Raw genomic sequence first — 23,518 nt, forward strand, 5'->3', positions numbered from 1 at the left:
GTTGAAGCGGAAAATATCGAGATTTTAATCTTTTCCCACTAACAACTAAACGTCCTTTGACATTAATATTAATAAAGTGACATGGCTTAAGATAAAACTGAATGTTTGTTGTTGTTAAACAACAATTACAGTAACAACAACTAGAAGCTAAAGAACGCATTTGGCCATTATGACACTATCAGAATATTCTCTTTCTTTTGTGTCCTTTGCTCCTCGATATTCTTTTTATTTTCAATTTTCCTGTTGTACTTTTAATTGTATCACATTTTTAGTTCATTTCTTGTTCATTTGTTTTTTTTAAATTGATTTTTAATCTTCACTTTTTGCTTACTGCTCACTTGGTTTGTTTGCTTCACTATCTGCATAACCTCCGATTAAAGATGTTGGACTTTTGCTTTGTCTCCTCTGGGTTCTCTTTCCCTGTGTTCCTTATAATTGGCATCTTATCCATCTACAAACAGGTATTTCACAACCACATGACAGAGGATAAGGCATGCACTGCTGTGTCTCTGGGCTTTCCTTGAACAAGCAGTTAATAAAATTGACGAATAATCAAAATGTGCTTTGACTCTTATAGCTCGATGTTGGGGAGTAAAATCAATAAATGACTCAAATTATGTGTATATGGTCAAATTATATATGATCAACTATGTGCTGCAAGTTAGGTGGAGAGGGTGTTCATTGGACAGAGATGGGGCTCTCGTGTTTTCATGCTGGCTGTCAGTCTCCTCGTCCTTAAGATGATTTTGTTTTCGTGCCCTGGGCTTGTATGATCACCTCGCACCACGGCGGTTGCTGGCAACGGAACTAACATCGCTTTGAACCTCCAAGGAGATATGATATTAGAAGCAGATGTCTCGTTGTGCTTTAATAAATGACAATCAAGTTTTTACATTCCACTAAATTTGGGGGATTTTTGGCTGTGGGATTTCTCCTGCTTGCTTTTTCTGTTTTTGATTATACAGCAAAGAAAATGGATTCAAAGACGTGGAAATATCCTTCTACATGTCAAGCAGAACATTACTAGCAGGGGGTGATTGGCAGGACTAAGGCGCACACTGCCCTGTTTATTTACAGGCAATAAAACCCAGTATGTTCACCATTGTTAAAGTAGATTATTTATTTATTCTTTTATTGGGCCTGTCAAGTCTTTACAGGCTACATCAGCCCCTGTATTTATCAGTTTCTCTTCCATACATATTATATGTACATATGGGGCTGCACAATACTGGTATTCTTGTAGAGTGTCTTTTCCACATGAACTCTGACTTCTCATGTTTGCTTTTCGCAGCTGTTTCCTCGCAACAGTCCCTGTCCATATCTGGTCTTCTCAGTGAAGGATTTCTTACCTAAGATTTGCCAACACTGCGTGTACTTCTATCCCAGTAAGCGTTAGCCAGCTTTAAACTTTGTGGATCTCCACTGGACGGAAAGGTTTGCGTTTCCAGTCTCAATGTGGCTGTTTCAACAGAGTAATGTAACTTTGAATGGTCCACAAATAGTAACTTCACTCTACTGCTGTTTACACAATAACTAGTGGTCCTCACTCATCAATGAGTGGGCAAATTTAGACATGGGAGCCAGTCAATTCGAGTAAAATTGTAACTGACAAGGGATAAAACCAATGGATTGTGCTGGGATGCGACTCTATGGGTGTGATTGGTTGCGCTTATAGACCAGCCCTTATTCGCTTGACCAATTAATGAAAGCTAAAGCTAACCGACAGCTACTTCGGCCAATTATAACGTTGGACTTCCCGGTAGGTGGGTCTCCGTGTAGAGGGGTGGGGTGTTCGAGGTCATTCAGTCCCTCTCTGATTCACTCTATCGGCGTGTGTGTGTGTTGAGGGAACGGGTAGTTGGAGTAAGGAATCGCCGGGCGCTAGTGCATCACGAATGCTTTTTTTTGGGAAAGAAACACCGCTGAAAAATTACACCATAGACCGAAGAAGCGACCCCCGGTGACGACTTCTGTGAAAAGAATCTTTTCAACGCAGCGACTGCGCCACACGCACAGCCAGGCAAACGCAGCCGGGCTATCAAATGTTAGCCTACTAGCATCCCTGAAAACAGACGGGATCAAGGTGTTGATAGCTAGCCTCCCAGCTAATTGCCCATCAGCTAGCATCCTCAGCGGTAGCATCATTAGCTCGTTTCTCCTCGCGCACGTCGAGACCTCGCCATCGCTCGTGGCGGTCCCTTTTAGGTCGCGGCAATCAAATCCGACACTGAGACAAAAACAGAGAGCGGTTCCTCCTCACTGGTGCTGGAGACGGCGTCTGCGTTGCATTAGTTGACACCATCACACCCAACCCCATCACCTCTGCCCCTCTTCCTCCACCCGAAACACTGGAAATCCACAAGCGGCCGGGTAGCGGCGAGGGGCCGGCGAAGCTGGGGGTGGTAACGCTACCGGACTCGCAGGGAGTCACAGCGGCTACAGACAAGCACAGCCGTGGGGATCTACCGACAAGTATGGACGGGCTGGCCGTGGAAGTTCGCGGCTCGAACGGGGCCTTCTACAAGGTAACCAGGTTACAAACGTAGTTTCTAGCTGTCCCAGTTAAAGTTTTGTTTCCTTCTCAAAACGTTAGGTTTCGCTCTTCTGAGCGCAGCTCTCGCTAACTGGTACTCTGCTAATGCTAGCGTGGGTCCACTCCTGACGAACAGGGATGGTTTTGCGTTCAATTAGGGCTGGCCATTGTGGTGTAGGCAGCTAGCCGTAGCTAGCAGTTAGGCTAGGCACACTTGACATCACCATGCATGGCCTATGTGTGTTCATTTTCTTTTATCACATGTCAGCGTGAAAACACGCTGTAAACAGTTTTGAAGCGACACACGGAAGGTCCGCTAATGAAACCCTGGATGGAAACATTTAAAAAGGGCAGCGAGCTGCTGATCAGACAGCTGTTGTGCAGCTCCTACGTGCAAGTGTGATGTGATGCTACATCAAAGCTCACATTCTTCATAATTGCTTTGTAGCCCAGCCCAGGTTTCAGCTACAGCGCTGTACGGCGTGTCTCATGTTTATTGTTCTGACTGACGCTTTTGGTTTCAATTCTGCCTGATTTTAAACAGAAAGATCACTTTCACATGCAGACACATGACTTCAGGTCTTTGTTGTTGCTGTGTCACAGCTTGTTTACGACGTAACATTAAGATGGCAGCCAAACTATACTATCAAGTATGTTTTGTTTTTTGTTTTTTCTCAGATGTCTTAAGTGGTCAGACTCACAGGTTTGGGTCTGTGAGAGAGATTGTAAGGTTTAAGGGCCAGCTTCAGATTGAGGAGACACTAAACCGTTTTGGGGGATAGGGAAATAAACCCTACTAACCCTCACCCCCTCTGTCTAGTTTTAGAGAACATCTTTGATTCAGCTTTTCAGATAGCCCATTTCTTTGCCTGTGTCTTCAGTCTTTTTTTCCCTCAACCTTTCAGCTGGCCGGTCGAGCACATGGTGGGTTAGTGATGACCCTATATTTACCCTCCTCATGCTGCCTCACCTGTTGTTCTGTTTTACGGGGTGACAGTTTGGCTCTGGCGTCAAACACTTTCCACGAAACTCTGCTGTGTCCATTATTTCACAGCTCTTTCAGCCGATGTCATTGACACATAGCTGCGATTCTCTTTAGTGTATATTTTTGCCCTTGATGGAGGTGAGTGGGGTGAAAGCTTTGCTACTTTCCTCCTTTCCTGTTGTGATTGGCACATGGATATAAAAGGATTTTATTCAATTCCACCACCATTCACCCCGTTACCACTTTATTGTTTTCTGTTGAGCTATGAATGGGCATCATGTTTATTAAAGTGTCAGGAAAGTGGCACTCTATATGGTTTCTTTTGCAGCAGAAAACACAATGGGGAAAACTGAGAAGACTAATTTTTAAAAATTGTGACATTCCCTTTTTTTTCTCTACGTCACTGAAGCTTGTGCATTAAACTGCCTTCTTTTCATCTATTTATATTTTATTATAAGCCCAGTCTGATCAGTGGCTGGTTATATTGAAAAATCTGTGAGAGGAATGTTGCAGACCTGGCATCTTTTCTCCAAATGGTCTTAGTGACCACGTGTGTGCTGGCCTAAGCCTGAAGTGTGGACACGGGCAACTGTAGTACAAACCTAGCAGTGCCTTGTGTAAGGGGCAGTTAACCTGACAGGGCATGCACACAGCTGTCTCACCACATGTGATCTGTGGAAACTGAAGGGTGATTACTTTGTAACTCCGATCGGTTGGCATTGCTGACTTCTGTGATAAAGGCCAATCGGCTCTGAAGCTGGAACCCTGCGATGACGTATAGTATAGAGGGATGGATGGTGTGAATGCTAACCAGGACCTTCTCAAAACTGAGGCAGTGGTGGTTAGCATTAATATCTGAGAGTAGACTGCAAAAAAATAAAATAAAATAAAAATGGTGTGACATCTATGCAATCAAAACCAAAGTGGCTTTAGAAAACTTTTAATGTGGTATCATGTTTCTGTCTTCCTGTATCATGATTCCCGTGTGGAGCTTATGTGTTCTCAGCATTTCCGTACCCAGGGCGCACACCCACACTTTGTTAAATTATTTAATAATTAATGCTATAATACTTTGTGACAGTAAATAATGGAGCACAAATCAGTTGCATCTCCAGTAATTGTCTTATCTTGCGGCTAGACCACAGCTGTGTTGTCTTGGATTGAAGGTAGAGACGGTTTCCTTAATTTCTGCTCTGCAGCCTTGATGAGCTACAGTGTAGCAGGTACTGGTGAAAGATGCCCCTCCAACACCAGAACCAGAACTATGTCACCGTTTGCTGCAGTCTAAGTCAGCAGGGTTGGATTTTGTCCTGTAGCCGGATGACATCAAACTGCTGCAACAGTGACCTGACCATCTAGCTGTAGGGAAAGTTGAAACAGAAAGGATCGAAGGCAAACTTTGAAATAAAAATGAATCTTGAAATTTATACTTAAATTAGGTTTTTTTTTTTTGATAGGTATTTTTGTTTTTAATTCATAATCAATGAGAAACAAAACACTGAGGTACAAATTTATACCTCAGTATTTTGGAGCATCAGGATCTCCCTCGTGTCTAAACATTTATTTTATCCAGGTTCAGTTGAACATTAGCATCTTTCCAGCAGGTGAATCCCCACCCCCTACAGTACAAACCATCAAGAATACTTGTACAACCCCTCTGTCCCATATATGGTCGTGTCACACCGAGAGACGTGACACACCCACACCACAAATGGGGAGTAGGTTGCTTAAAATTTATGGCATGCTGAGACAGATCTGTGGACAGCCATGATGGACGAGTAGTAGGTTCAAGTGATCTCTCGTAATGGGCAGGCAAATGATTGTCCCCTGTAGGCTGGCCCGGATGCCTGTACACGCACTCATTTGAACAGTCCTGTGTAAAATTGTTGTCTTTAAATCTCCCACACACAAACACACAGTGAAGAGGGCTCGCTTCTGGATTTTAATTCTGTTGTTGTTTGCGCGTGTGTGTGTGTGTGTGTGTGAGAGAGGGAGTGAGCGTGTGTGTGAGAGATTTCCCGGCTGTCTGTGCTGTCAGGAGGAGTCAGTGTTCCTCGTCACTTTATCCAACACAGAATTCACAGCCAGAGAATTGTGTCAGCGATGTGATGTCTTGGCTTCTAAAAAAGCCCAAGATGCGCTTTTTTTTTTTTTTTCCCTTTTGTATTTCCAGTCACAGTATCAGTCTAACATTGCTCACAGCCGCCTGTGTTGTTTACATGCACACAAAAAAAAAAAATCAAATGCTCACAGCCCCACCCATCTCTGTCTTTCTGTTGTGCATTCATGGGAATAAAAATTCTCTCTTTTGTCTTTTAGGGTTATATCAAAGATGTCCACGAAGACTCGCTCACAATTGTGTTTGAAAACAAGTAAGTATGCTCTTCCTGTGCACCTCTCCTGTTTAGCCTTAGCTGCAGTATGCCTGGTTTAGGATGTTGCAAGGCATCAAAAATTGTCCTATTCAGCACCTGTGTTTGGCATGCAGCTGTCCATACATGTCTCTAAGGGTTTTTTCACCTCCTGCTCTAACCCCCACCTCTCGCACCACCACCCTGGTGGCATGCTTTCCTATATTCCAAGCCCCACCTACTGTCCCCTTCTACCACCCCTCCACCACCCAACTCGTCCCTCTTTATCTACTTGGCTCAGCGTGTAGATCAGGGAGCTCCTAAAAATAGTGACCCATGGTATGTGCTTTGGGAGGGGTGGCAACAGGGTGGCCTGTGTCATTTTTGGGATCCATCCTTCCTTCTCCTTTTACTTTCCCTGAGCACACGTAGGTGTTGGAGCAGCTGGTTGTATAAGATGGTGAATGAACTGTACACGTTTTTGGTCTATAGTGAAAGATGAGACCCATTTGGGGTCACCACAATTTGGTTGTGAAAGAAAATCAATGAGAAGCCCGGAATAATTTTTTTTTTTTTTTTTTTTAATGTCATTTTCTGTTGTTTGTCATTAGAATATAAATGTTAAAAAAAGATGACTCATTTTGAAGGGTCCCTACTCATCCTTATTCTAAAAGGCATTGAATTCATCAATCTAAAAATAAATCTTTAATAGAAGCAAAAAGGTCTTACGTAAATCCATCAAAGGTCTTAAAAAGAATTAAGACTTGGTTAGTGGAAAATATTTTTTGTTCTGATGTTGACTGATTTAAATTTGCACTGAAAATCGTGACTTGGTTGCTTAAGGCAGATGCACTTTGCTGTCTGCTACCAACAGAATGAATGGGGAGGCAAAATTGATGAAAATATCAAACTATTCAACCAAGTGTTTCAAGTTTAAGTTTAATACACATTTGAACCCCAAGGCAATCAGAAGTACTTCATTTAGAATGTAACAGTCTATGAGCTAAGTTGAGAAGCATGAGACGGTGTAAGGGCACTTATAATTAAATTTATGGTTTAAATTTAACCAATAAAACAATTAGAAAAGGAGTAAAGGTAAAGCACAGTTTAAGAAGTTAGTTATTAATTTATTTAATAGTGGTAAACAAAGTGCCTCAGGCTTGATTTGAAAGGTCTGAGTTGCAGCAGTTTGCAGTTTCTGGGAGTTCATTGATAATTTGTTCGGCATAAAAACTAAACATTGCATCTCCATGTTTAATTTTGACTGAGCATAAATGAAACTGGCCCTCGATGACCTGCAGAGTCTGTATGGTTCATAATTTAGCAACTGAAATGTTCCTTACATGTGAATTATACGTCTGCATCAGATCTACGTCGTAACCTGTACCATTAACCCTCCACCACAACTTAAGGATGGGAAGTAGTCTTAAGTCAAGCTTTAGCCGTCAACCCATCAAGGCTTTATAAACCAGCGGCTTTCAGATAACTTCTTTGTTTTGGCATCTTGGGAGCCAAGGTAGCGAAATTCTGTGCAGGTTACCAGTTCGAGATGTTCCAAGCCAACGAGTGAACCACACAAGTTAAATACCCTATGCCTCTAACTCAAAGAAAGTGAGGTTATTTTTAATTGAATTTAGAATAACTGAAATCCTTACAAAAATCTGGAGTCTAACCTTTCTTAATCTGAAAGGATTCTGCTTTAATAGAGTGGCGTTTACAGCTGCAAGCCTTTCAATGGACTGGACTGAATGAATATTTGTTTCTCTGTTTATCACACATAAAGGCAAAATCAATTGTGCAGTTGATAAAGATGAAATAGACTATTATTTTTTTAAAAACTTTATTTAACCAGGAAGTGAAGTGCTTGATAAGCCTCTTGCCAGAGTTCCTGATCTGACACGTGCAACATTAACTCTGTTTTTATTTCCAATGGTGTGTAAAAAGGGATCTCCCGGCGAGAACCTGCGTAAGCAAGGACACGTGCACAGTTATTCTATCAGTGTATGGAAGCATCAGCATTTTGTACAGTAACCAACCACTCTGTTAGATGCATCTCTTCAGCTCCTCATTAACAGATATCTAATTGGTCAATTACATGGCAGCAAGTAAATTTATATAGGCATTTAGACTTTGTCAGGTAACCTGGTGAAGTTCGAGCGTTTGAATGGGAGATGAAAGGTGATTTAAGTGATTTTTAACATGGTTTGTGCTGGATGGGCTGTTCTGAGCATTTCAGAAACTGCTCATCTACTGGTATATTCCTCACAGCCATCTCTAGGCTTTACAGAGACTGGTCAGAAAAAGTAAATATTCAGTGACCCAATGCAAGAGGTTTTTGTTTTGTTTTGTTTGTGTGTGGCCTTTTTCAGCCTTACTGCACAACGCAGTGAAGAGTGACAGGAAAGCGGAGGGAGGGAGGGAGGGAGGGAGGGGGAGGAGAAAGGGGAAGACATGTGGCAAAGGGCCGCGGGTCAGACTCAAATCCGGCCATTCGCCCTGCTCATCCCGGTGCAAGAGGCCTTTGGGTGAAAATGCTTTGTTGAAATCAGAAGACAATGGCCAGAGTGTTACACAACAATAGAATGGCAACAGTAACTAGTAATAACTGCTTGTTCAAGCAAGGTATGCAGAATAGCATAACCTGATGAACCTTGAAGCACACGGGCTACAGCAGCAGAAGACCACACCAGGTGCAACTCCTGCCAGCTAAGAACAGGAAACTGAGGCTGCAGTTAGCACAGGCTGACCAATGGCAGATTAGAGAAAATTGGAAAATCACTGCGGAGGAGTCCAAAACTGAGGAGTCTTGGATTTGGTAGGGCATAAACAAAAGGATGGATCCCATCCTGCCTTGTGTCAGGGAGTCTAACCCAATATTAGCAAGGTGTATCAAAGAGAGTGGCTGGTGAGTGTGGTTTGGTTGGTTTGTTGTAGCTCAAGTATAGTACAGCTGGATTTTGTGCTTATGTTGTTCTATTACACAAACACGAACAACAAGTCTTGATACTCTTTGTCCTGGGGTGACTGTAGAGGATAAACAATTAAACATCAAGATATTTGTATGCCTTTGGTTTGTTTTGTTATCGATGTTAAAGCATCGTTGCTACTTTCTATAATAAAAGCTCCACCCACACCACATAATAAAGCTCCACCCACAAAAAACAAAACAAAACACAAAGGAGGATGGAAGCTCAAAAGAAAAGTCCTATAAGAACTTAGTTGAGAGATCAAACTGAATGAGCTGCTATATACTGTATATTAATCTCAAGCTTTAGTTTTTGCGTCTTTCACTTTTCTGCTTCTGAGTCATTTTCAAATTCTTGTTGAGTGTAAAATGACAACTTTTCCACTTACTGACCAGCCACGGTCCCTGGGCTTCCTCATTAAACCTAATGAACCTTTAAAACTGTTATTGTTATTATGTCTGTAAATGTGCTACACAGCAGCGAGTGGGTAATATGTACCCATACCATTACAATCCGAGTGTGACGTGACTTAGAAGAGCTTCAGCCAACAGCGTTTTATTTACCTGTGATTGTCGGTAGGTTGACAAGTGTTTTGTCTCCTCCACAGCTGGCAGCCAGAGAGACAGTTGCCCTTCAGTGACGTGCGGTTGCCTCCTCCAGCCGACTATCACAAGGAAATTGGTGAAGGAGAGGAGGTGGAGGTGAGGCCTGGCTCTTTGCATATGTCTGACTCAGCTCATACACATAAATTTTCCGACCTTATGTCTCAAGGCCTTGTTTTTCACTCCGACAGTCAGATAATTATTCGCCGATACTTTTCACCTGTCGTTTCAAAAATCCTGGAAAATTCTGAAGTCTTTGATAGGTACACATTTTAGATCACATATACTTTTTTCCACATTATTAATTGGAAGTACTTACAGTTTATGTTATGTGATGTATATTATCACATAGTCTGCTATACACCCAGTGATTTCAGACATGACCAGAGTTCCTGAGGCTCATTTAAAAAGCCTGAAGTTTGAATCATGGATCTTGATATAATGATTAAATACGTTACAGGTCACATCTAAAACACATTGTATATAAAATGTGTGCATATGTGTTTCTATTGCTGTGGGTGATGTTGTATTCAGACCCAATAAACGTGTTTTTGACCGTTTCTCTAACAGCTAATGAAAGAAGCAGTTCCTTCCAAAGTTAATCCGCTAGCTGGAATCATTTAACAGTAACAAACAGGAAGTTGTATAAAAAGCATCAAATACTGTGTGGCAGAGTTTATTGGACTGTTGAATATGTGCTTATCCATCAAGTAACTGTTTAAATGTGTTGTGTTCAGGCTTTTATAAACATGGTTTGGTCTGCAGTCTTTTACGAAGGACTAAAACGATAGCATAGATCCAGCCCACACGCTTTTTACAGAGTGACATAGTTAAATTTGAATTTTTGTCACTAATGTGAGTTTAACAATCCTGACTGAGATCTGAGGACCCCGCAGATCATTTAAGTGCTGCATTCGATTGTTTTGAGATGTCTCCATAACTGAAACACGTCCCAGTCGTGGAGACCTCTCATCTGCATCTATTTAGCATTAGAGTTTTGTTTTTGTTTTCATGGAAATGCAAGTTTAAGGACACGTGGCTCTAGATAAAAAGTACCAGAAATGTCTCGTTGCAACGGTTTTTTAAGGTGTGCCAAAAATCTTTTAAAGTTGGGACTATGGGAGTTATAGATGTGGAATCCACATAATATTAGTGGGAGCTGTTCATTCAAGTGTTTCGTTAAGTTTTTACTAACCACTAAACTAATACCTGAGGTGTTCTGGGTTAAATTAGTCCCATTCAAAGTCAAACAGCTTCATTCTCTCTTTTCAAGGTGATGCTTTTTATTTATTTATTTGATTTTTAGTCAATTTGTTTTTATTTTAAAGTGGATGAGCGTGTTTCTGTCTTTTGTCTGTGGTTCAGCTTTTGTTTGCTGTCTCTCCAGGTTTACTCCAGGGCCAACGAACAGGAGCCATGCGGCTGGTGGCTGGCGCGGGTCAGAATGATGAAGGGAGAAGTAAGTGTTTGCTGAGAGTAAATCTTTGAACAAGTGAGATAAGTGGGTAAACACACAAACTGAAATTATATTTCCTGCTCTTATATAATAAAGCAAGAGTGACTAGTATGTATAACATCCTCTACCTTTGCGTTTCAAGCCCTGTTTGAACGTCTGCCCATCATTAGACAACACTTCAGTACATTTTAATACACAGTTGTTCTTTTAATCCAGCCTAATCTTTGTTTTGTGGATATGTTGAAAACTCAATAGTTACTTCCTGTTTCTAAGTTCCTGAGGCTTTCACTGAGCTGTTCAGCTGAAAGGAACTATCATAATTGAGAAGACGATATCACGCAGCGGTGATAGAATCCACCTAGGTCAGCTTCCTCTCTGTTTATTAATCAGTAAGCAGTCGTCTTTCACTTTGCCTCTGGCTGTACTGCCAGTAAGTCTTTATGGAGCTCTGAGTACTGCAGTATGCTGTGTGTAAAATAAATATAGGCCAGTAGTAAGAAGTGCTGCTGGGTAATGGGCCCAAAGAGTTTGTCCTAATCGACTCTGACATTGTACATTCAAATTACCTGTCCCGTTCACTCTGTGTGTCTTCTGCACCCTGACCTATTGTGTCAAAGTGGATTTGCACGGGACCAGTCTTTTTAAAATTTTTCAGATAATTACAAGGAGCTCTGACTCTCAGGCACCAGCTGCAGGTTGAATAGTGGGTCAGTGGGATATGGAAAGGACAGCTATGCAGGGCTAATGTGCCAAGGGAGCTGCTGCTGCTGCTGTAGTGCTGTTATTTGGAGCAGTCTGATAAGAGCCTGCAGGAATGTCTAGCATTGACTGATGGCTTTAATTCAGTCCTTTGAGCGTGGAGTGTGCAGTGTTGGTCTTGCTGCTGCACTCTTTCTGCACTACTTGTCGTGTTTTTCTGTATCTTTACTCTCATGCATCTTCTTTCACTTGATTTTATGTATATGAAATAGAAGAAAGTAGCAACAGAGTGTAGTTTTATTAGCAGCAAGACGCAGAGATGCATCTCGAGACATCTTTGACTCCATCGGAGCTTTATATATCTGTGTTTTTGTCTATTTTATTAAAAATCTGTATCTCCCGTGTTGTTTTCAGTTCTATGTGATCGAATATGCGGCTTGCGACGCCACGTACAACGAGATAGTCACGTCAGAGCGCATCAGGCCTCTAAACCCCAACAGCCCTGCCTCTCGAAACACCTTCCACAAGATCCCCATCCCCGTCCCAGAAGACCTGAGGGACATGTGAGTCCTGCATATAAACAACCCCTCACTCATGCCTCTACACATCCAAGCACTTTGCTCCCTTAGAGTTCTCATATGTTGTCAGCAATCATGCGTGTAATGGTGATTCAGTGCTGCCAAACGAATAACGAGATCGACCCTGCTCTGGATTGTTTTATCGACAGCTGTGCAAACGACAACATTCACAAAGACTTCAGGAAAGCAATCGGAGCCAACTGCATCTTCTACAGTGCCCAAACACATGAGCTCATCGTGCTGGTTAGTACTCTGAACACACACTTCAGCAGACGCCTCATGATCAAGTTAATGGCCTTGTTTTATGTCATCACGTGAAGAAATGATGCAAAGCAGCAGCAAAAAATCTCACTCGCAAATGTGAACATCAGGGAAGGCAGACAGACGAAGAGATGTGAATCCAGATAATGCTGCTAACATTATATGCACAAAAGTACTGTACCGTATACACACACTGCTACTTTGTGAGTGTGTAGACATTCATTCACAAATGTTTGTAAAGGCTATAGGACTGTATACTTCTGCTAATGCTTCTGTATTTAAGAAATATAAGAGATCCCCTGAAAGTAAACAGTTTTAAGTCGAGCTCACTACATGACTAACTTTTAAAAACATCTTAAAATCCCAACTCCTGGATGTTTGGGCCCAGCGTAGGGATATTTGAATCATGGAATAATTCAACTACAACTGTGTCATAGTGATGGCAAAGAGTTAACATTTCAGCTCCAGAAAGAGCATTTTAGCAGTGCTTTGGATTGTGGTCAATAAAGAGAAGTGTGAATCGTAAATTGCGAAGAGCTTAAGTCTTATAAATTTGCTAGAGTTGAATAGCTTTACCAGAAAAAAGTCTGGCCACACAGCAGCCATTCTGCAATGCTTTATTTGGGCAGTTATTTTAAAGCATTATCTCAATTTAAAAAAACCATCTATGGGACCTGCTAGAGAACTCTGATAAAAGCCACTTAAAAATGTGAAGCCTTTGGCCCAAAATAAACTTTTAAAAACCTTTTTTTAATTTCCCTCTCCTTAAAGTTTGACATCTACCACCATGTTTACCACTGTAGAATTAACCCAAATTTCAGTTCAGGGCTCTCTAATAAGGGGTTCATGCACTACACGTCCCGGATGACTGTCTGTTGTGGTTTAGGAACATGTTTTTCAAAGCATTTCTTGCTCTGGGCATTGAATGTCTGTTATGGCTTTTGTTGTATTGGTTTACCTGATTCTGAACCTTTGTTGCCTTGTGTGTCTTATGTTGTGTCTTCAGTCCACAAATGAAACCACAGTAAAGCGTGCAGCTCTTCTGAGCGACATGCATTTCCGGAGCATCCGTACCAAGCTTATGCTAATGTCCCGCAATGAAGAAGCCACCAAACATTTGGAGGTAATACATTCTGTCAACTACATGTGTCTCCCTGATCATTTAAATCCTAGCCATGCATCTTGGCAAGCAACCTTGCGTTTCCCCTCTCCTAGACAAGTAAGCAGTTAGCATCGGCGTACCAAGAGGAGGTGAGGGTCAGGGAGGACCTGATGGGCCTCGCCATCGGCTCCCACGGTGCCAACATCCAGCAAGCGAGGAAGGTGCCTGGTGTTACAGCGATCGAGCTGGAGGAGGAAAGCTGCACGTTCAGGATCTATGGAGAGGTACGCTGGTTAAGGAGGCTTTCTGCTGCTGTTTTTGGAGAAGCAAGCAGGAGAAAACAAATGATCCTTTTTTACATACAGCACAGAGTTCACTGTTAGTGAATGTAGGTGGGCAAATATCATCTGAAGCACTGAAACCATAACATTTGTTTGGTTCTCTTTTACTATTTTAAAACTTTAATCCTGATTTGACCAATGGAATAACAATTCAGTTGATCCATTCAGGCTGTTGCCAGTGTGAGATGGCAATTATAGGCTAATTAGCGACATGAGGTGATTTATTGGATGTAGGGATGTCTTAAAACATAAGATTATGAGTGATGGATTGAGAATATTGACTCTTCACAGTTTTTGCCAGTGCGTAGAAATGCAGAGAAGCTAAACTGCCTGCTTGTCAAAGTCTGTGTTCAGATTTGGACTTTGGTCTTAAACTCAATTAGTGTTTACCCTACCGTTGCCAGTCACCCCCGCCTGCCCCAGAAGCCACTGGAGATAATAATTTAAAAACATGCATAATAATAATGAAACAGATTTTAATTACTTTATCTAATTAATGTGAGAGTTGCATTAAGCACTAACTTTTTAGATTGTATATTTGGTCACTAGACTTGTGCATGTGGCTGTTATTGAATGAGAGAGGGCAGCACAGCAGGCAGAAGTTAATGAGAACTCGCTAGCTTACAACGAACGGATAAATGCAGAAGTACTGCAAACATCCGAGTCTGAGCAAAGCTGTGAGAGTCCTGGCTAGAGCAGCACTGCTTCCACAGTGTGTCTGTCTTCCCCCCCCGACATTCAACCGGTCACAGTAGAATGCTGCACCTCTCTGAGCCTGGTTCTGTAGGAGGGTTCTTCCTGTTAAAAGGGAGTTTTTCCTTCCCACTGTTGCCAAGTGGTTGTTGAAAAGGAGTCATTTGATTCGTGGGATTTTTCTCTGTATTACTGTAAGGTAGAGACACCTGTTGATGGGATTTAGTGCTGTATAAATAAAATTGAAACTTCATAAGGGCCACGGTTCTTTTTTTTTTTTTTTTTTTTTTTAGCGCAGAATAATGCACTGAAACGGAATAAAAAACTTTTTGCTGTGCATACTTTCATTTTGGTTCTTATGTGCCGTACACTGCATTGTTTGTGTTGTTACAGACCCCAGAGGCAGTGAAGCAGGCCAGAGAGTATCTCGAGTTCAAGGAAGACTACTTTCAGGTACCCAGGAACCTTGTAGGTGAGTGAACAACATAACATTCCTGAGTTCATTTTGCTGCTGACATTCTGCTTCATCACCACACCATATTCCTGATTGGAACATTCTTTCACCCTTTCCGCTTTCCCCGTTGCGCAGGCAAAGTCATCGGCAAAAACGGCAAAGTCATCCAGGAGATTGTGGACAAGTCGGGCGTGGTCCGTGTCAGGATCGAAGGAGACAACGACAAAAAGCTTCCCCGCGAGGAGGTAGGCAGGCAGGGGGCTGGCAGGGACGACACTGCCAGCAGCAAAGAGGTGAATGGACCGATCGGCTGCTCTCCCAGACCCTCCTATAACCTCCCCAACCCTCCCCCCTCCACCATCCATCTTCCCTCGTCTCTCCAATCAGAAAAGCTACTTAACTGCAGCAGCGTGCAAGCGTCCCATGTGCTGTCTGCTTTGACTCTGTTCGTTCTGCTGCTGCTTTGTATCTTGTTTTGTCACAGAGTTTGCTTTGCTTTCCACACACAGCCCACTGCACAGCATATATGTTATACTGGGCTGGTTAGCCATCTGTGGTCTGATGGGTTGGTATGCTCCTGTTGAGTGTGCAATTTAAGTATATAGTTGCTCTTCAGTTGCTCATTGTTTAAACTGATGATTATCTGTTTCCTTTCTTTAAGGGGAAAAAAAAAAAGACCTTCAGCTTTTAATTCCTCCTCCTCTCTGCTGTTGTTTCAGGGCATGGTTCCCTTTGTGTTTGTGGGAACCAAGGAGAACATCAGCAACGCTCAGGCTCTGTTGGAGTACCACGTGTCCTATCTCCAGGTTTGTCAGTCTTCCATTTTTACCAGTAGATGGCACCACTGCTTTTTGTTTTTTGTCTTTTTTTGTGACAGAAAAAGATAAAAACAGTGTATTTTCTGTCTCTGCCACCTCGACTTTATTTGAATACATGTGTTCATCCCACAACAATTATTTCTTCTTCTTTGGGAACGTGGAGTAGGTGTGTATCGGTCACCTGTCTCTCGACTTTCCAGCTCCACATGAGGAAAGCTGCTGAGAGCTCCTTATTTTGCCCTTACCTCATGTGCTTTTATAAATAGCTCCTCTCTACGGGATGGGGTGGAGAGTATGCCTGAGTATAGATTACCAGCTATCTGGACCCTCAGTGTTCAAAAATAACATCAGACCCCCTCCTGTCGCCCCTCACTTCCTTCACACCTCCCTTGAGGTTCAGCTGTCATTGGTGGAGACAGCTGTCACACCGTGAACTGAGACCCTTCTCCCCACTAAATCCTCTAGATCACCCACTTCTAAACTGCCATTAGTCACCACTGCCCACTCATCTACTATTTAAAAAAAAAAAAGAAAAAAGAAGCTTTTAATTTATTGAAGGTGTCATCAAATTTGATAAACTGATACCTTTAAGTTTATCCCTGCTGTCAAGTTGTTTTATTAGAGGGCTGTGGGAGAGGTTATCGGTTTATTGGCTGTTGCTTATGTGGTATCCTCTCCAGCAAGATGATACAGAGATCCAACCAACTGGACAATCTCTGCAAAACCACTCGGCATCTGTGACTTAAACTGACTGAGAACATGTGAGCAAGCAGACTGTGGAGCTCTTTGTTATCCTTTAGAGATTTAGTAAGTGGGGGGGGGGTGCATTTCTAAAAGTGTAAAGGCAGCAGTTTGCTTAAAAAAAAAACAAAAAAAAAACCTGCAATTGATGGCAGGCATGCCTGTGTCTGTGTGACAGATACAGCTGCTTGTTCAACCCTCGACTATAAATTAATGTTTATCGCAGTCAGCCGGTCCATCTGTTAAGAATCACTAGGTGAACAAAAGTGGGTGTTCTGTGAGAATGCTCAGGTTGAACTTCACCAATTGCTGCCACCTAGTGGTGAGCGGTAGGCTTATTAAGAGAACCAAAGCAAAACAAGGCCCACAGCTGATGGGAGCTCTAGGCCCAACAGAATAATCTTGTGTGAGTGGACTCTTGAGTCCTTTCTGTTCGGAACAGGCTCTTAAATGCGATTTGTCCCCGACCTGTAGGAGGTGGAGCAGCTGCGCCTTGAGCGCCTGCAGATTGACGAGCAGCTCCGTCAGATCGGGGTTGGGTACCGCGCGCCTACCGGCCGAACCGGGGGCCCTGGTGTTGATCGAGAGAAAGGCTACCTGACAGATGAAAGCACCAATTCACTCCACACTCGAACCTACGGGGGCCGCGGCAGAGGGCGAAGGGCCTCCAACAGTCAGTACTCCGGATATGGTGAGAGTTACAGAGTTCAAATTTGACTTTTACGTGCGGTTGTATTATTACAACCGCACGTTATAGTACAACATAAGATTCAGTCATGAAATAAATTAAAAACAATTTTTTATTTGATTGTCTACCTAATGCAGGCACAAACTCTGAACTGTCCAATGCCTCTGAGCCAGAGGACCTCACCGAGCGAGACCAGAGGCCCCGTGGAATAGGCAACGATGAGAGGGGATCCCGACGGGGTGGTAGGGGCCGAGGATCCAACTCAGGACGAGGTCGCGGAGGGCCAGGATCCAAGCCTTCGAACTCAATCAGCTCAGGTAGCCCTCTTTGTTCCTAATGACACATATGGCATCCCTTTTCTCCCAAAAGATCATAACAAAGAATGGGAAAAACAATTTTCTTCTCTTTACAGCTGTCTGAAGCCTGAGCTTGCCCGAGCTTGCAGCTTACTTGAGCTGACTTCTTTATTTATGACTGCTAAGTTTAACATGAACATCCACCTTAGTAACAGTCTATATAAGAACTTTAAGATTAAGAAACCAAATGTATTTTTGGTGCAAGCAGCTACTGAAGATTTTCCGAGAAGCAGCGGGCAAGCAGTTTTTTGTAATTGAGCCTGAAAGGTGTGGTCCTCTTAATGAAGTGAAGAGAAAAACCTGAAAAACCTCTAAGCTTCATCCTTCAGTCAGAAAAGGTTTATTGCAGGTCGTTATGTTAAAACTGCACTCATTAAATGGAAGAAACGATACACAAGTGTTAAACTATTGTTTTGTCACCTGAACAGTACTGAAGGACCCAGACAGTAATCCATACTCCCTGCTGGAGGGTGAAGGAGAGCTGGCTGACGCAGACATCAGTGAAGGCATGGGAGACCGCCGCAGACGATCCCGCCGCCGCCGGAACGACCAGGAGCCTAGTGTCATGGACGCAGCTGCAGAGTCGGACAGCCAGGCCGGCCCGAGTGAGAACGGACTAGGTGAGAGTTGCGGTGTTGCGTTCTCCTTGTTGAAACTTGTTGCCGTGCGTTCGTGGTTAGTCGAGCAGAAATCCGAAACTTTTGGAGGGAGATTATCTACATTTTCTAATTTGACTGTTAGATGAAGAAGCCCGGCCTCAGCGCCGCAACCGAAGCCGCCGCCGCCGTAACCGTGGCAACCGCCCAGAGGGAGGTTCAACCAGCCGTGACAGACAGCCAGAAAGTGGTGAGTTGCTGTCCTTTTACTAGTTTAGCTATTTTACTTTCCACTTTCAGAATGAACACACACCCCCAGCTGCTGTTCTAGCTAACAGACTTCAATGTTTCCAGTGACTGTTGCTGACTACATATCCCGCGCCGAGTCCCAGAGCAGACAGAACCTGCCCCAGAAGGAAAACCACGCTGCCCCTGAGCCCAAGGTACAAGCTGACATATGCACAGACACTATCCCCCCCCACCCCGATGTTTCGGTTATATATCGGCTACATTTTGCAGTTCATTTTGTCATTTGCGTTCATTCTAAGTGAATGAGGTGATTGATTCACCAGGGGACAGTTCCTCTCACAGAGCAGGCTGAACTTAGCCAGGCTATCTTTGCTTTTGCTGCCATGACAGAAACTAAAACGCCCCTCAGAGATAATCTCTCACAGCATTGGTTATCACCTTTCTTTCTTAACGCTACGTTCACCAAGGCAGCAGAGCAGAACAAGGGCTACTGCAGTTTTAGCTTGTTCATGAGATGAAGCACTCAGGGTGAGGGCAGCTATTATGTACTTAAAAAAAGCATAGTTACACCGTGTTCCCCTCCTGCTTGCAGAAAAATGATCTAATTCTGTGGTAAACAAGGCAGTGATCTCAGCTTTAGCTCAGTGACAATTCTCACTTTGATCTACGTTTTGCACCCGCAGGAGAACGGCACCACCGCCAAGAAGGAAGAGCGAACGCCCTCGAAGCGTTCCCCCAGCAAAGGATTGACCTCGGCCAGCGAGACCCTGACCTTGGTCAACGGGGTCTCATAAAGAGACGAGCGAACCCTTGCGAACCCAAGTCTAGAGCAAGACTCCATGGCAAACTCTGTCCCTGCTTGCATTAACTTAAACCTTAAACAGATGAGTGAAAAAGTACCTGACAAAATACCTGAGTTCATACTACGAGAGTGAAAAAGTACAAAAAAACGACAAACGCATCTACTTAAAACCACACGTTAACGGTGTATGCTATCCTATCTATCAGTACTTAGTGCTTATTTAAAAGAAAAAAAAGAGGAAAAAAACAACTAGCTTGCCAAAAAAGAGCTGGTGGATATGACTTGATTTTTAAAAATACTGAAACACGAGAAACAGGACGAGACGTTTTTTTTTTTTTTTTTTTTTGTTTTTTTTTGTTGTTGTTTGTTTTTTGTTTTGAACTGTTTGTCTTTATTTCTGTTAATGTTAATTTTGTTCATTGTTTATCACTGGTTTCGACTCGGCGGTCGCTCTCTCAACCAAAACAGACGCATCTCTTTATAACGGTGTTTAAAGTGCACACAGGAGAGATGTAAAGCTGTATGAGCAGACAGTCCGGCTCATGTGACGCCATGTTCGCACACTGAACCTGGGAGTGAAGACGGATTGGAATACAGATAGACATTGTGCCTTGAATTTGAAAAACAAATATATATATATAAACACATAAAAAAAAAACAAAAAAAAAACTTGAGGTTTTTTTTTTTCCATTTAGTTTGTTTTTGAGGGGAAGAAAATGAGTTCTTCTTCCAGGTTTTTTTTTTTTTTTTTTTTCTGTTTTTGGTTTGAAGGAGAGAACAGATCTGTGAGGGAGTGATGAGGAAAAACAAAAACAAAAAAAAGAGGATGCAGAAACAGATGGCGTGGGTGGCCGATGTGAGGAAAATTCAATCTGGTGCCAAACGCGAAATTCAAGGCGCTTGTTCTCATTCCGCGTAGAACGGACGGCGTTAGGGGAGGTAAGTGTGGGGGAATGGAAGAGGAGCGGGGTCGGCGCGTGTGTCTGTCTGTGTGTGAACAGTTGAGACATTTGGCAACAACAAAAATTTTAAACTGAGAGCGGATGACGTTGGGAAAACCTAACGTAGCCCCGAGGGGCGTTGTCACGGCATGCGTCTCTTCCTCCTCTCGCCTGTTTCAGGTCCTTGGAATTGTTCCAGGGCCGGCACCCCGGTGCAGCCCCGCAAACAGGATGGGCTGAGACCAGACCGACCGCACACTTGAACTGTTAAGATTTCGACTTAGAGAGAACTACACCGTGCCTCTTTCTGTGTCAGAGGGGCGGCGGCGCTAGCTTCCAGCCACACTTAGTGTCTTGATTAAAACCACTGCAGTGCACAGCTCCAGACGCACACGAAGGGGGGGGAGGGAGCGCGACCACCTTTTCTGGGACGGGTGCTGCTAGTGACGTGGGAAGGGGTGGGGAGAGCCTGGAGACTGCAGACTGTGGGAACGGGACAGCTTAAAATGACATGAGAGCCACACGACACACAGGCCCACATTTACAGGTACACACACACCAGGTCGGCGTGGTCGCCCGCGTAGTGCAAAAGTAGAGGACCCAAAAACTCTGAGCGAGCGAGGTTGTCCGTCTTTTGTACCTGGCGGTTTGGGGTAATTTTTTATTTGTTTTCTTTGTTTTCGGCATACGGAGTAAGAGACGGACTCGAAAACCTCAGCGGCTCTCTGCTCATGTTGTTACTGTTGTCTTGGTTGTCGCTCTCAAGTTCTTTTTGTTGCTCTTTCCACATCGTAGAAAATATGAAATAAAAAACTGAAGTGAAATCAACCTCTTCTGTGGAGATGAACTTTGATTTCTCTTGTCTTGTGAGTTTGCAGTCTATTTTTCTAACTTGCATGGCCATTCGAGTAGTAGGTGGTGCCTGTCCTGTGCATGAGGAAAAAAGGGGTGTTGTTAATCTGACTTACAAAGCCATTGTTTCATTCACTAGAATTGCTGCTAATGTACACACTGAATGTCCAACTAACGTAGAAACTCTACCATGAAGAGAGGAAAAAGAACTATTTGTGACTGATTTTTCTGTTTTTTTCTCTCTCTCCCCCTCCAATACTTATATATCTGCCCAGACCCCCAACCCCCCACACACACTCTGTTGGCGGGTACGAGTCAGGAAGGGACCGGTTCCTTTTACTTACAAGTTTTCAGAGTTTCAAAAGTGTTAAATTGTGAAATTACAAAGGGCGACATTGTGCATGACGAGCAAGCATCCACATGACCAAAGGTTTTGAGAGACAGACGAATGGGAGTGTGGTTGACTCAAGATGACCCAGATGCTGCTGTTTTACATTTCTGCTCACCTGTATGTTGTGTTTTTAGAGGATGATCGAACACTTGAGTATTTGTACCTTGGTTCAGTTGCATGTGTGCGAGTGGAGGATGAAGCCTTGCGTGGTATGTTTGTGTTTACCTTTATACCTCATTGTGTGAGTACTGTATTCCCTAATGTATCTGTATCCCTCGCGTCCTGTTGAAAGACTGCTGCGTGTGTGTGCGTGCGCGCACGTGCGTCTGCGTGGATGCTGGTTGTACAGTCGACTCCTCACTCTGTCAGATTTTGTCTCTGGTTTTCTCACTCATGTTCTGATGGCAATAAAGGACTTTTCATTGTTTGGTATACATTTTTTTTTTTCTTTTTAACATATACGAAACAAACCACATTAGATTAGGATGTTATGTTGATGCGAGTGTACTTCAGTGTAATAATTAGGGGACGATCACAATGGTGTCTTCTGAGTTGTAAAAAGAAAAATTATGGATGATATAACTGTTCCTACTGCAGTGTTAAATTTGTCCCAGGCTATTTTAAGCAAGCCTATTTTGAATTTAAAGAAGCATCGTCTGTTATTTCCAGTATTTGGTTGGCCATTATCTCACACACCCCCTCCTACCCTCTTTTTCATTTAAAAAAACAAAACAAATCTTTTAGGAGTAAATAAGCATAGTGAGGTTTAATTAGATGTGAGGAAAATCTTTCAAAGAACCATTTTTGCACCTGAAAGAACAGATTTTTAAAGGGATTTAAGACCTTTGTTCAACTCTACCAACCGTTCATGGCAGATAGTCAACCCTCTCTGAGCCTGGTCTTCTCCTGGAGGCATCTTCCTGTTAAAAAGGTTTTTTTTTTGTTTTGTTTTGTTTTTTCTCCCACTGTCACAAAGTGCTTGCTCATAGTGGGTGGTCTGCTGTAATCTTAAGTTTTTTATTTTACAATATAAAGCATGTTAAGGTGACTTATTGTGATATGGAATAATTAAAGTAAAATACTTTAAATGTCTAATACAGATATGAGACCCCACCCTCTATCTGATCAAATGTCTCTTTAAAACTTGTACTTTTACACAGTAGTGATTCAGCGGGGTATTTACAGCAACATAGTTTCTATTTGCTCGTTGAGCCCCTACAAATGGTGAGTCATCACCTCTTTAGTGACCGGGTCAGCCCATCTTAAGGATGAGTGCAGATCGCTATAAATGAAAACGCAGCTGATCAAATTTCAAAGCAAAAAGAAACAAATGTGTGATTAAAAGTGCTTGAAATAAACCAAGAAGAGAGAAATGTACTATAATACAAGAATATGGCTGCTTTCTTTGATAGACAGCAGCTTCTGCATTAAAGCTTGTGACTGCATTAAGTCAGAAGCTTTTAGAGACAGGGTGGTGGAGAAACATCCTTTCATGGTTGTGTTTGCAGAGTTTGACTTTACGTACATACATAAATCTGATGGTGGATACAAAAAGGAATTTTTTGGGGGAAAATGAAAGACTTTATTCAGCAGGTAAGGATATTAGTATATTATACCCAGAGTTTCGCCAAATTAGTGTCCAGTATAATCCAGGATTTGAGACTGGACATTGGCTCTTTTGTAACATTCTGTTGGGGGACATTATAATGTGTAGATGTTAAAGAGTGATAAATATAAATGCACTGCAAACATTAGTATGAGTAGATGATAACAATGTAGGCTACATAAGTAAAGGTAAAACAAAAGGAAATTCATGCAGTGCTCACACACTGGGAAAAATATATTGATATATATGGCCAGTAGTATAACATCCTTTTATTTACCATCAGCCTATTTCTTCAAGGCAACTGGTGCTACTGTGCATGACATCTTACATAAAAAGGTTTTATGGCTTGAGACACACACATTCACAACAGCTTGCCCTCAGCAGGTTTCCTCCTCGTTAGATAAAGAAGTGATTTTATCAAAACTGGGGTGTCACCTGATTAGTTATCCTAAGTAAT

The 23,518-nt window shown here is 42.7% G+C and overlaps 1 protein-coding gene across 2 annotated transcripts; it reads left to right on the top strand.

Annotated features, from left to right (window-relative positions):
* Positions 1–1,795: 1,795 nt before the first annotated feature.
* On the top strand, positions 1,796–21,887 carry fxr2 (fragile X mental retardation, autosomal homolog 2). 2 transcript variants are annotated; one of them, XM_040040707.1, is made up of 17 exons: positions 1,796–2,525; positions 5,838–5,890; positions 9,443–9,536; positions 10,825–10,896; positions 12,007–12,155; positions 12,320–12,413; positions 13,438–13,554; positions 13,647–13,817; positions 14,961–15,039; positions 15,157–15,314; positions 15,741–15,827; positions 17,055–17,271; positions 17,406–17,585; positions 18,053–18,244; positions 18,366–18,470; positions 18,575–18,663; positions 19,153–21,887. In XM_040040707.1, the coding sequence occupies exons 1-17, from the start codon at positions 2,475–2,477 to the stop codon at positions 19,261–19,263; spliced, it is 2,019 nt and encodes a 672-aa protein (XP_039896641.1). In that variant the 5' UTR covers positions 1,796–2,474; the 3' UTR covers positions 19,264–21,887. The 2 variants fall into 2 exon arrangements, with proteins under 2 accessions (XP_039896641.1, XP_039896642.1); XM_040040708.1 differs by having other exon boundaries at positions 15,157–15,266.
* The last annotated feature ends 1,631 nt before the right edge of the window (positions 21,888–23,518 follow it).

Source organism: Simochromis diagramma, unplaced genomic scaffold (genome assembly GCF_900408965.1).
Source record: "Simochromis diagramma unplaced genomic scaffold, fSimDia1.1 OVJJ01000317.1, whole genome shotgun sequence".
NCBI lineage: Eukaryota > Metazoa > Chordata > Actinopteri > Cichliformes > Cichlidae > Simochromis > Simochromis diagramma.